The sequence below is a fragment of the Sinocyclocheilus anshuiensis genome, unplaced genomic scaffold (genome assembly GCF_001515605.1).
Source record: "Sinocyclocheilus anshuiensis isolate Anshui unplaced genomic scaffold, SAMN03320099.WGS_v1.1 scaffold1104, whole genome shotgun sequence".
Classification (NCBI taxonomy): Eukaryota; Metazoa; Chordata; class Actinopteri; order Cypriniformes; family Cyprinidae; genus Sinocyclocheilus; species Sinocyclocheilus anshuiensis.
This window is the reverse complement of record NW_015551080.1, coordinates 22,563-36,558: the sequence shown is the minus strand read 5'-3', so window position 1 is coordinate 36,558 and position 13,996 is coordinate 22,563. Positions and strand designations below refer to the sequence as shown.

Genomic DNA, 13,996 nt, shown 5'->3' with positions numbered 1-13,996 from the left:
CCAAACAAAGTAGTTTCGCTTTCACAACGAAACACACAGCGACTCCACAACATGGCAGCGGAGGCAACAGCGAGAATAAAAGTTACGCCTTCTTTCTTTGCGTGAACATTTGGGCGGCGTTATGCAAATCTTCCCACATCGTGACGTAGATATGTGGGGGCGTGTTAGAACGAGCCGTTTTAGGTAGACGTGGCTGACTCTTAACTTTTATAAAGAATATCTCTTTGGATTTGAGACTTTAGTCTTTGCAACTTTACAGATCTTCTTTATGCACCAAGAGCTTGTAACACTCCAAAGAGAAAGGAAAAATTGAAATCGCATCATATGACCCCTTTAATGGCTATGAAACTAATATAGCAGGTATACTACCATAAACTCAAAAAAAGAACACACCTTTATCCATTGTGAAATAAGGCAACATGTTAGCGAAGCAAAAATGGAAAAATGTTGTCAAACTATCTGTATACAATCAGTGCCGTCTGCCCCGGTAATGAGAAGGAAAATGGTAAAGGATGCCAAACGTTTGAAGAAACTTAATGAAGGAGGCTCAAAGTGAACCATTTTCTGCTACAAGTGGAGCGTGACTGCGGGTTTACTACTGCAAAACACCTGACAAACATTTCCTCAAGATCACATTGAACAAAGATTGTGCTCATTTCTGATCTTTTAGGAGACGCTTTATGTAAAACTAAAAGGGCAGTTTGTTGTCTATCCAGTGGTCTTATGGAAACACTGTATGCAGAAGAAAACCCTGCAAAATATAAGCAAATGAATCCCAGTCTTTCAAGACAGTAAGACAGTTCAGTTTGACACACATTCATACCATATAAACAGACCCAAATATTAACTAACATTAGCATAATAATCCAAAACATCAACTTTGATTTGCAGGTATGACAACGGCTGTGAAAATGAGATCTTAAAATGTTAAGTTAACATTAAATGGCATTCTCATTTTATTTCCATACATGTGATGCAATTTGCATTATACAAGGATATTAAAAGTTACAAAAATGATTAAAACTTGCTCGCCATTTGCAATGCATTAACCAGAATTCAATTGCTGCATAACTATTTAAAAATGTATATACATTGAAGAAGGGCTGCATTACTTAAAACAGCGGCCTAACTGCATTTCAATGAAAGATTATGAAGATTTGTTTCTAAATGCATTGTAGTGAGTCGTGCACAAAAGGCCAGGAACGAGTACAAAGTCTGAAACAAGCAGCTGTTACAGAGAGAGATCTAATTATTTTCATAAATCCATTAGGTTTTCAAGCACTGTGGGAGGAGAGACACTGCTGAAGAGATTACGAGTGCTGCGCTGTTGACTGATAAGAGCTAATCAAGCACAGAAAGCGCGGTGGAAAAACACAACACATTCACACACCAACAAACCCCCCGGCGCTCGTACACAGACATCTGACAGCTCTTTAGGAGCGCTGCTGATTGCATTGAACTTTGGCAGAGGTCACACAGTCATGTGTTAACCATTCCCATCAGCGAGCACAAGGTGTGACAGTGTCCTTGTGCGGGAAACTGAGAAACCGTGATCTACAGCTGGACCCGAGCCCCAATCTGGACACATTTCTACAGCAGAAAAGTCTGTTCAGTCTGAGACCTGGAGACAGGATCATGTCAGATTTCTGAACAACAAATATTCAGTCTAGATTGCAGAAAACTACATGAATTACACACATAACACATTGCACAACTACTTTATCCTTCATGTCCATTTAAACCAGTGGTTCTCGACCAGGGAACCACCTTAGAATAAGACAAAGAAAAATTAAGCTAAAAACGAAGATGTAATCTGACATCATATTTCGTAATTTATTTAGTTCCAAAATAAATGTATTTATAAATATTTTTGAATTTTTTATTTATTTAAAGAATCAGGGTTGGTTCCTGAAAAACCTGGATATATGAAAAAAGTCAAGGAAATTATTAAAATCTTTTAAAAAAGCCATGTAAATTAAATAAAAAAATTTAAAAAATACAATATTAAAAATATTGCTGAGAAATTGCTATCAGCCAGTAAAAATGAATATAATTATAATATATATTTTAATTATTTTAACTATTTTAATTTAGGTAATTATTTTGCTTATAATTATTATATTGAATTCTTTTTATATAGTGCCACACCTAGTGGATATCTAGACCTGGAAAAGTTAAGGAAATTTAAATGTAAAAATATTACTTTACATGAATAAACAAACAAACAAATACATATTTATTCTGGAATTACAGAAGTTCATTATTTTAACTATTTTAATTAATTTCATTATTTCACATAAGTATTTAATTTAATTATTTTTTATATATTGTCAGTTTATATACATTTATATATATTGTCTGTAAATAAAAAAATAAGTTTGTTTTGGATTACTGGGGGCCTCAGAGTCAAAAAGACGTTGCTATGAATTGAATTTCTCATATGTAGATACCATCTGACAGTTGAATCAAAAGCAGCTCATAACATAAACACACTGAAGCAAATTACTTTGAGAGGTTCCCAGATCCCCTGGCCGAGCACCAGCTATGTTTCTGTGGAAAAGTGATACCAGGTATAGTCCTGGACCATCATTTTGTTATGCAAGATCCACAATAACTTACTTTAGTGCAGAATACTGCATGCAGCTATGGAGCTGAATGATATCGTATTGTATTGTCTTGCTGTTGCTGCCATTTACCCACTGTACTTTCTAAACATCTGAACAAGCTATGAGAAGAACAATATGTCCCAAGTGTTTGAACATCACAAATGGGATGCACAAACAACCAGCATGTTGAAATTAGAGCCTTGAATTTAGATTAGATTACATAAGAGTGCAGCGGCAGTAAAGGTTAACAGCGCTGTTAATTGCTTATGCGTCCCCTTTCTAACACGCTGTAAAATCAGAAGCAAAGAGAGTGAGTGAAAATGAAATAAGTGCAGTGAGCGAGACACCTGATGCTCTGAAAACATACCAACAGCTAAGTAGGCACCTGCTGGGCAGCCAACATGTTATCCTTTACTGCAAAGGAATCACATCATTTGGCCCCCGTCTCCCTGACACTCATCTTCTCCCCCATCAGCTGGCCTTTGGCCCAACAGCTGATGGACAGCCATGTGCAGCCCCTGCATATCATGTTGAATCCTGAGAGCTGCCCAGCGTGGTACTCGACCAGACTAACTGGAGTCAAGCAGAGTATTTTTCAAAGCTGTGTATTTATAGACCTGGAGCTGGGGGTGGGGCTTAGGGACCGCGGTCTATAATTATTCCAGAGGTAAATACATACAGTGATCCCTCAGAGTGTTAACAAATTAATAAAAACTGGAAAAGCCATTAAAATGCGACGTGCATGCAACTGGTTTAGCCACAATGTATTTTTAAAGCGCATGTCTATAAGCCTTGCCATCTAAATGGAAAAGATCCCAGAGGTAAATACTTACAGCGATCACTCAAAGTATTAAAAAAAAACAAAACTGAAAAAGCCTCTAAAATGTGACATGCATGCAGCTGGTTTAGTTACAATGCATTTTTAAAGTGCTTTTCTATAAGCCTACCTATCTAAATGAAAATGATCCCATAGGTAAATATACAGTGATCACTCAAACTGATAATAAATTAATAAAAACTGAAAAAGCCTCTAAAATGCGACATGCATGCATGCAACTAACTTATCTACTCTACATTTTTAAAGCACTTGTTTATAAGCCAACCTGCCTAAATAGAAATTATCCCTACATACAGTTAACATACAGTGATCACTCAGAGGGTGTAAAAAAATATAAATAAAAAAAGCCTCTAAAATGCGACATGCATGTACCTGGTTTAGCTACAATGCATTTTTAAAATGCTTGTCCATAAGCCAACCTGCCTAAAGGGATTTTTGCATATATACCTCAGTGTATATATGAGTAACACACAAATATAAATTATAGACTGTAATTAATTTGGGCATTTCATAATCCCAAACCCATGCTAAAATTATGCATATCTGCATATCTTTAAACTTTAAAAGGAAAGCTTTGCATGCAGGATCAATGGAAGACAACTTCCTGAATAGTTATGATGCATATTTGCTCAGTCATTGCAAAATTTTCAAACACCTCAACTATTCAGAGACAAGAAAGATATCATTGCAAATCATCTCTTCATTGGAAACATACACAGCTCTACAAATAAAGCATACACTCTACAAATAAATTTGAATGCAATTTTAGGGCAAAACATTATTTACACTCACTGACTTTAAATTTGCATGCTTAAAAGTGCAAGATAAAACCCGAGTTAATGAACATGTACATTCTCATTTTCACTTGCTAATAGATGGAAAGGCTTACGGTGGCATTTCTCTCCGTGCAGGTTGCAACATGATCCGTTTCGTTGTTTATGCTGTTGTCCTGCAGGGTGTTTGATTTTCTTGCACCTGTGCCGTGAGATACACGGATGTGTACGTGTGGAGTGCTGTTTTTGGAGTGCACATCTGCAGCATTTGAAACGTGACAAGAAATCTCAGCGTTCGCACAGGGTACCTCCAAAGAAATACTCCTGTGAAGGACATGATGCGACCCTTTTCTTGAGGACTTATCCGAATTACCGCAAGTCGGAAAAGTGTCGTGTCTTCTTTTCGTCGACGACGGCCTTCCGCTTGGCAGCATGCAGGCTGAGGTGCTCCGGAAAAGCTTGGCTTTCTGGGGCTCTGCGACGTTGTCGGTTTGTGGGCCCTCGAGAAGTTTGGAACAGTCGATGTTAACCTTTGTTTTGGCCGAACTTCCTTTCCCTGAGGGAAGCGGTCGCTGGTTTGCGAAGTGCAATAAAACGCTGGAGTGTCTTTCCGTTCGCTCTGGTCCTGGCGGTTGTTCCGGCGGCACGCTGAAATGCACTATGGGTTTGGCGTCCCTGTGTTCTGCTGACGTACTGGTTTTGGACAGCCGCAGACCATTAACTGCCGTGGCGACGGATCCCTTGGCCGTGTCATCGTGCGATGCATCAACGCTGGACAGCTGCATCTGATGAGAGGTCTGAAAGGAACTTCGTGCAGATGGAGGCAGCGGAGGAATCATTGGAGATGCTATCGGACTGACGGGTGACGCGGGTGGCGTGGTGCATGGGCTCCGCGGGAAAATCACCAAGGACGAGCAGCGCCGCAAGGGTGCCCTCGCCTTCCGCCGAGAGATTGGTTTGTGATCTGCGACGTCTGCTTCGAATATGCTGTTGCTGCTGCAGTAACCGGCATCGCTCGTGGTGCTGCTGCTACAGGAACCTCCATCCCCATTTCCGCTCTCACAGCTGGCGAGCTCACCGTCTCCTCCGCAAGGCTGCAAGGAGATCTGCAGCATGCTTTTCCTGCTCCCATTCACCTTAGAGATGAATACGGTGGAGTGCCGCTGTAAATTATCGTACTCTGGTGACAAGGGTGGCAATGCCAGAGCCAGCTGTCCTGGAGTCACCTTCATGTGAAGGGAACTCTGCATCAGGCCCTCACTGGAGCTACGGCCGGCATTCGTGAGCCCGCTATCCTCGGCGTGACCGCTGCAAGTCTCTGACAGCGGGTCGGTGTTGCTTCTCCGCGAAGCAAAATGCAGTCGCAGTTGTCGCGCCATGAATTCAAGCTTCCCAGGGATCCGGTGGGACGCAGGACATGGCAAACCCAAAACAAACAAGTGAAAAACGAGCAGCAAAAAGCAACTGCTCCTGGTCCCGTTCTGCGATTCCAAACATTAGCGGTTGCACATTGCAAAAATAGCAGCAGTGACACGTGGCATTCCTCTCGAAGCTCCTCTGAAGCTAACACCATGAAGAACAGCTCTAGTCCTCGGAAGGATAACGGCGAATTCAGAGAGCTTTACAGACGCAACTGCTCCAGAAACCCTGCAAAGGGCTCTACTGTGCCAGACCTCTGGAGTGCCTCAGCTGTGCCTTCTGTAGTTTTGCAAGTGCCGATTCAGGCACTGGTGCCCTCCCTCCCCCAGCTGCCGGTCACCCCAGAGCAAAAAACAACAATCTGCGTGCATGCCAGGATGGAGGTGGAACAGCTCGCCCCTGTTCTAGCCAACCTCGACTCTGCAACCTCCTTCTACAGCAGTGGCAGCCCAGTGTCTAAAGTTTCTTATAAAGCTGCACCCCTGCTAATATTTTTACCCCAACAAGATAGAGTTACAGGAAATAAAGAGGAACAAGGTTTGGCATCATTTAAAGCTTTCTCAACAGCATCCACGTACAGTACTTTGGAGATACGTGGGGAACAGGGTGTTACGAAGTGAGCGTTTGGCTTATTTCTGTACTTCTAACCATGCACGGCTTAAATGCATGATAGCTTCATCTACAAATTTGAAAGCAGCAGACGGAATCAAGCCTGTTTGTGCCAAAAGAGTACCTCCAAATCGAATATTGAGCTTGTTGTGCCAGCTCACATATGGACATGTGCCACATCACGTGTCATCTGACACCCGCTGTTGCAGCCATTTAAGACCATGCTTCTGTCAAAGAGAAATGCCATCTCATCAATCAGGGGCAATTGCAGTTACCACAGTGCACAGAACCAGTACAGGAAATCATCCTGCTTACATGAATGAAAATTTAATATAAATCAGCCTGAATCAGGGATTTTTGCATTTTGTGCACTTGGAAATGAACAAAGTGTTAGGATTCTGGAATTCTAAAAAAAAAAAGAATGGGGTAATTGCATGCATTTCAAATTGTAATGCAGTATAAGAGAGACTGAATCAGGGATTTCTGCATTTTGTGTGCCTGGAAATAAAGTTTTAGGATTTTAGAATTCTAAAACAAAGACTAGGCTAATTGCATGCATTTCAAATGAAAATGAAGTGAGATTGATCACAGAAGAAACATTATCTACTGTCACAAGCCTAGAAATGTTTTGCACAAAAAGAGATCTGAAAGGATTTGTCATCCTTTCTGTAAGCTACCACATTCCTCAGGAGACACAAATAGCGTGCATGCTTGGTTCATGCCAGCGAACACATTCTAGCAATGACATACCAGTTTTTCTCACAACCAGTAACCGGGTTAACCTATCGGTCACTTGCAGGAGGGCCACTGCGGTTTATTGTCTTATCAAGAGCTACTGTTCTTACTTGAACACTGGGTCTTTTATGCAAGCGTTTTATTAACCTTCCTCATTATTCAGGGAGGACGCAGTCAGCGTGTGACGGAGAGAACCCCCCTAACACCGGTCACGCCTCATTCACTTTTATGCGTTTCAGAGCAGTTACTTTTCACGTTTAACAACACCCAAAGGTAAATTTCAGTTCCCAGACCTGAGCTTTAAGGTGGCTACTTGCAAAAAGGCATCCTTGTTCATTTATTACACATTGACGCTCAGGTAGCTGCTGATTTTACAGACCTGAACCCAACACTAACAAGCCGAATATATTTGAGACTGCTGAACTGTGTAAGGTTTCATTACCATCTAACACTAATGTCTACCATTGTAAAGCCAAACAAGCAGTCCTGCCTCAATCTAATGGTCTAATGGTAGTTAAGTCAATATTTCTTTATCAGGCAACTCAAAAAAAAAGCAGATTGCAATGCCATTTGGTGCCACTATGGGTGCAGAAATTATACATAACTCTAATTTTGATACTTCAACCAGACAAAGAATATATTTCACAACCTAAAAATAAAAAAAATCATTTTTTTATTAATATTTTTATTCAGCAGAGGATGCATTGAATTAAAGATATTTAAAATGTTACAAAAATTTCTGTTTCAAATAAATGCTGTTCTTTTGGACTATTCATCAAAGAATCCTGAAAAAAATGTATCACCGTTTACACAAAAATATGAAGCAGCACAACTGTTTTCAACATTGATAATAATCAGAAATGTTTCTTAGGCAGCAAATCAGCATATTAGAATGATTTCTGAAGATCATGTGACACTGAAGACTGGAGTAATGATGCTGAAAATTCAGCTTTACATCACATAAATAAATTACAATTTAAAATATATTAAAATAGAAAACATATATTTGAATTGGTAATAATATTTCATAATATTACAGTTTTTACGGATTTTTTTTTTCAAATAAATGCAGCCTCGGTGAGCAGAAGAGACATTTTAAAAAATCTTACCGACCCCAAACTTTTGAACAGTAATGTACAAACATCTCTAACTGATTTGATTGACATCACAGTAAATCAATGCATTCATGTACATACCAAACGATTTTCATCAAACACCTCCAGCAGCAGACGATGTCTCCTAGGATGCACCTGTGGGAGATTACAAAAGACAAATAGAATAAGTGAATATATACATTAATGTTCATAAATGTACTAACACACTGAATTTGTTTTCGCATATCAAAAATAAATGATGTCTCACTACAAGACAGAAAGTCTGTTCATCCTCCATTCATAACCCTTGACTTTAGGCCTGTAAATGGCCAGTGACTCAGACGGTGTATCATTTAGTATTTCATGAAGTCCCCGTGTTGGTATTTGGGCCAGCGGTCAGTAACACAAATAGGTCAGAACTTTTTATGCCACTGTCTGAATCTGGTTATGATTCATGCACTAAATATCAGACATTTTTTTGCATGGAAAAAATCAACAGGATATTTTTCAAAAATATACAGCACGGACCAAAAGTATGAAACCACACTGCAAATCAGGGATTTTGTGCACCTAAAGATAACAAAGTTTTTGATATTAATAAAACAAAATACAGAGAGAAAAAGTTTTTTAGAGAAAAACTAAGACATGCAGAGTTATCTAGCAGTCACTTTGAATTTAAAAATATAAAATTAATTGTTTTCCATCACTGATTCTGTTTATTACTGAGAAGTTGCTTTAAAAAAAAATCTGTATTATATAAGCGCTATACAATAAAGCTGATTTGATCTGAACAAGTAAAGCTGCTCTCATATGATGATGTAAAATTATAACATTTGTCATGCTGCTTTCCACTCTGATGTGATTCCCTGTTGCTTCCACCATAAACACATTTCTTGAAAAAACTCCTGAAAAATTATTAAAAATCGCTGCTTTGTATGTAAACTTCTCAAATGCAACAAAAACAAGAAGCCCTACACGTATGCAGAAATGCATTTCCCTGAACTTTTTCTTCGGGGAATTAAACATTTATCACATTTATCTCACTATAACCCTATCAGACCTCAGTTTAGGCTCAATGTGGGGCATGACTGAATTCAGCTGACTTCTATCACAACTTCTGGGTTTCGCTTTCACAACGAAACACACAGCTCTTCACGACATGGCGACGGCAGCAACAACAATTCTACAGCGAGAATAAAAGTTGCGCCTTCTTTCTTTGCGTGAACGTTTGGGCGGCGTTATGCAAATCTTCCCACATCGTGACGTAGATATGTGGGGGCGTGTTAGAACGAGCCGTTTTAGGTAGGCGTGGCTGACTCTTAACTTTTATAAAGAATATCTCTTTGGATTTGAGACTTTAGTCTTTGCAACTTTACAGATCTTCTTTATGCACCAAGAGCTTGTAACACTCCAAAGAGAAAGGAAAAATTGAAATCGCATCATATGACCCCTTTAAGTGAGGTTTCGAGCTGTACGCAGCTTTAGAAGAATCATTTGAATAAACCATTTCATGGCGCTCAAAATAGCCATCGAGCTGAGTTTCATTCCTGATAATTTGACATCTTACAGCACAGGCTCCTGCTTTCCTCCTATAAAGAAATGTGATGGTAAGAGATGTGACGGCTCTGCGGATTCTGCTAGACTGTATTTCTCAGGTTAGTATAAACACTGTCAGGAGCAGAGACAAACACTCAGCAGGAACATCACAGGATATAAGCTCTTATACTGTGGGTATAGAAAAGAATCACCTCCTTTAAAATAATCACATTTTGTTGCTGTGCAGCCTGAAATGAAGACGTTTTTCTGAAATGGAATGAAAAAGTTTTTGTTTTAAATTTTTTTCTGACATGTATGTGTTATATATCTTTCACTTGGATGCCATAAGCTGCACTGAGTAAATACAGCAGGATAAAACAAAAACGGATTCTTTTCTGTACCCACTGTATATACACAACTCTCCTGCTCAGTGATGCACGTTACTAAAAAAAATAGATTTTTACATTTTCTGAAGATGAATTTAGTGGTGTAAAACTCTGTGCAAAACTGTGATGCAAGGTTGCAAGGGTGTTGCTGTGGTTCCTAATGTAGTCTTTGTAAGCACTGCATGTACTTTGACTGAAGCATTATCATCGGTTTTGTTTTTTGGCTGTTCACAGAAACATTACTCCATTATGGTCCATTATTAATATAAAATGCAAAAATGGTTTTATAAAACACTTGAACTTTTAAACAGGCTCTCAATGCTGAAATATGAGCAGCCCGTATTATATAATGTTTTCTATTATTACCAAACACAATGACTGCATCTGTTTAATATTAGTTCACAAGAACACAGTATTGGAATCACACACAGTATCTAAATGTGAGAATGATGAACAGAGAGTTCAGCGGAAACGACTACAAACAAAACGTGTGTATATGAGATCCCATGGTACAGAACAATTTGTTTTTACAGGTAAACTTAATGAACAAATGTCTGGGTCACATCCCCAAAATGAAAAAATAATAATAAATAAAATAAAATAAAATTATATATATATATATATTTTTTTTTTTTTTTTTTCACTAAAAAAAATGAAGCTTAATTTAAGGCTCATTAAAATAGATTAATTATTTTTACTATAAATTTTTTCTGTGTAGACAAAATGTTGTTGTTTTTTGTAATTAAAATCAGCATAAAGGTAGTATGATGATACAAATGTAGTTTATAATTTTAATAATACATTATTATCTTTTTTTATTTAACTAAATGTCTGAAACTTTGTATTATGAGAACTTCTCATGTTTATTTGCCTCTTTATAATGAATTGCTTGTTGTATTCCTCATTTGTAAATCGCTTTGGATAAAAGCGTCTGCTAAATTATTATTACATTTTTTATTTTTTTTTGCCAGCCAAACCCCTAAAATATTTACTTAAAAGTCTCCCTGAGGTAACATTTCAATAATTTAACAACACATTTGCATGTTTACGGTTCTTTGATGTCAATTAATGGTTACAAGACATACAGGCAAACAAAGTTTTTCCATCTTTTTAGTAATTTATTTATTATTATTTTAAAATAATATACTTATTTTAATATTACATTTTTGTGATTTAATGAATTATTAGCGTTTCATCAACTCTCAAACCCCAGTTTCAGAAATTCGGTCTAAGGCTACTGAAATCATTTTTTCATTTTCAGTTTGAGGTGACATTTCTTGACAGCTTTTATTAGATTCACAAAGATGCTCCAACCAGCTGACAGAAGCATGATCTCCATAAATACCCGTTCACTTACCCTAAAGAAGAATTCCTCATTCCACTTCGGATCCAATGTCTACAAGAAAGACAGAGAAATGTTAAACACTCTTGACAAAATGACAAATCCTGCAGTAGAGAGTCTGTACACACACCTTTTTGATGGTTTTGGTCTGTAGACCGGTGATTTCTCCATTGACGGGGTCATAGAGAGAGATTCTTGTGTACGGATCACTGCAGATGAAAGGAAAACAAACTAATATTACACAAGCACACATGGAAAAAAAGATTGCCTGTCTTTGAGTCATACAGGAAGTGTTACTAAATATTTTAGTAATGTGATCAGGTTTTCCATTGTTAATCGCAGGACGTGATCAACAGTGAATGTTATGATTAGCAGTCATGCGATTATGGATCTCAATACACACCATAACAAGTATTCATCCCTATCTAGCAAATCCATTCACCAACTTAAACTACATGCAACATGAGGAGGAAGCAGCGCACAATCCCTCAACTGTTTTCACTGAATATCTGGCCTTTTTCCCCGAGCAAGTATTACAGTGAAGGAGAGATGGTATCGCTCAGCACAAATATTGATTGCATACCTAGAGCTGTGTTATTTAGGTCAAAGTGAGCACGGCTGATCTGTTCGTACCCTCAAGGACAGCTGCTAACACTGCCATCTACTGTTTCCATCAGCCTACGGTTCACTGCAGACTATGCATAACATTAACTCTTTAGCATGTGGCTGCTTGTAAATACAATTTCTTGGCAAAATACTGCACTTGCATTGTATTATATCTATCTATCTATATATAACCCAATGCATTTATAATACAATGCATTGTATATTAATGCATTGTATTATAAGAAAAACCAGATCAAATAAATGGTAAATAAATAACTACTAAAACAAACATTATTATAATCATTAACAGTCAAAATGAAACAGCAACTGCAAACCATTTTATTTCTGTAATGTAAAACAGAATATTCAACAAGAAAGAAAAAAAGTAAGGCGGGACATGATTTTCCCTGTCGGGAAAAGACTGATGATGAAAGTGGGCTTTCCATAGAAAAATGAAGCAAGAGCTGAATGTGACTGAACAAGCAAGCACAATAAGACCAGAAATGTGTATTAAGAAAGTAAATAGAATCAATTTGGATTTCCTGCTGACTTCATTATTGGTTTTCTCCCCTTGTTGTTATTTTTCAAAGAAGATCCAGCTAAAACGGATGAGTAATAAACATCACGATGAAGCTCGTGAATCCACAGGAAGGCTGAAATTTAATTATTAGGCTGTAAAAAACTATTATTATTTTCACAGCATCTTTTTTAGGAACAGATAAAAGCCTGTATGAGTGTCAGATTGTCCAAACGGAAGCTCCATTATGCGGGATACAAACGATTTCGTGTTTTCATAACAAACTGATGGCACGTGAAGATGTGAACGTGATCCCGGTGGACTCAGCCATGCGAAATGTCCTTAAAATGCGCTGTACACTACCTGACTTTATGTGATCCACCCAAAATGTGACACTGACTGAGTGTTGAGTGAAATCATGGGAAAAACCTTGTCTACTACTGTATATTACAAGTGAACTAAGCATTTAACACTTTAACCGCCAGGGGTCATTTTATACCTAAAACCGCCAGCGGGTAAAATTTACCCATGCACATGACTACTGTTTTGATATGGCTAAAAAAACGTATTATGCCACTGTCTTCACAAAGTAATGTCTAGAGTCATGAAATGATTATTTTTAGTCATCAGCTATGATTTTGTCCTGTTGTTTTATGTTCAAGGCTATTTTAAGCAGGCTACACTCATCACTTTTCTTAACGGTGAATATAGGCTAAACCAGCCTGCAATGACAGCGAGAATTAGAAGGAAATAAATACATAATTGGGTGGTGTAATATTATAATAAAATGCTGTTAATCACATATTAAGATAACCCGTGTTATTTAAATTACTAAAATACACTAAATAGACAATTGTGAGCAATAATAATTCATAAGATCAGAATTATTATAATTTTTTTTTCAGGAAACGGGCAGACTAGAATAAATAGCAACACAGTAGTGGACGATAAACAATAAAAATTGCTAAACAAAAATGAATAATTAATACAAAGTTTATTTTAGCCTGCTCATAAATGTTCAAACTTTGGATTAATTATTAATTTTTGTTAATTTATTATTCGCTAATCGCTACAGTGTTGCTATGAATTCTAGTCTGCCCGATTCCTAGAAAAAATAACAATAAAAATAAAAAATAAATACATATATATTTATGATTTTTTTATGATTACTCCAAGTTTATTGGTGTTGTTCTCTTATTCAAATTATAAATGATATAATTAAACAAATAAATAATTAATTAGGTGAAACTGCACGCTTGAATTTGTCGTTGCATCATGCATCCTATGCTGTGCAGTGAATTATTATTGCTCATATATTGTCTATTGAACATAAAACAACAGGACAAAAACATAACATTTACCCCGTGGCGGTTCTAGTGTTAAAGAAAATATGAACACTAATTCAAGAAGAAAAGGGACCATATTTAGTGGTCAACGGCTGGTATTTAAAGAGCAAGGTGTGCCAATATAAGGCAATAAACACAAACATTTTACACAATATTTATATTTTGAAAAGGTAGTTTGTATATTAGGAA

The 13,996-nt window shown here is 37.5% G+C and overlaps 1 protein-coding gene across 3 annotated transcripts in view; it reads right to left on the bottom strand.

Annotated features, from left to right (window-relative positions):
• Window positions 1–13,996, bottom strand: part of LOC107662490 (NEDD4 E3 ubiquitin protein ligase) — a 43,531-nt gene that overhangs the window by 28,265 nt on the left and 1,270 nt on the right. For 2 of the 3 annotated variants that reach the window (XM_016452532.1, XM_016452533.1), the window contains exon 1: window positions 4,334–6,078. In XM_016452532.1, coding sequence (XP_016308018.1) covers window positions 4,334–5,596 — 1,263 coding nt within the window. In that variant the 5' untranslated portion in view covers window positions 5,597–6,078. Of the gene's footprint in view, window positions 1–4,333; window positions 6,079–8,176; window positions 8,231–11,353; window positions 11,393–11,468; window positions 11,548–13,996 lie in introns of those variants that run through there. The other variant, XM_016452534.1, reaches the window with a different exon arrangement.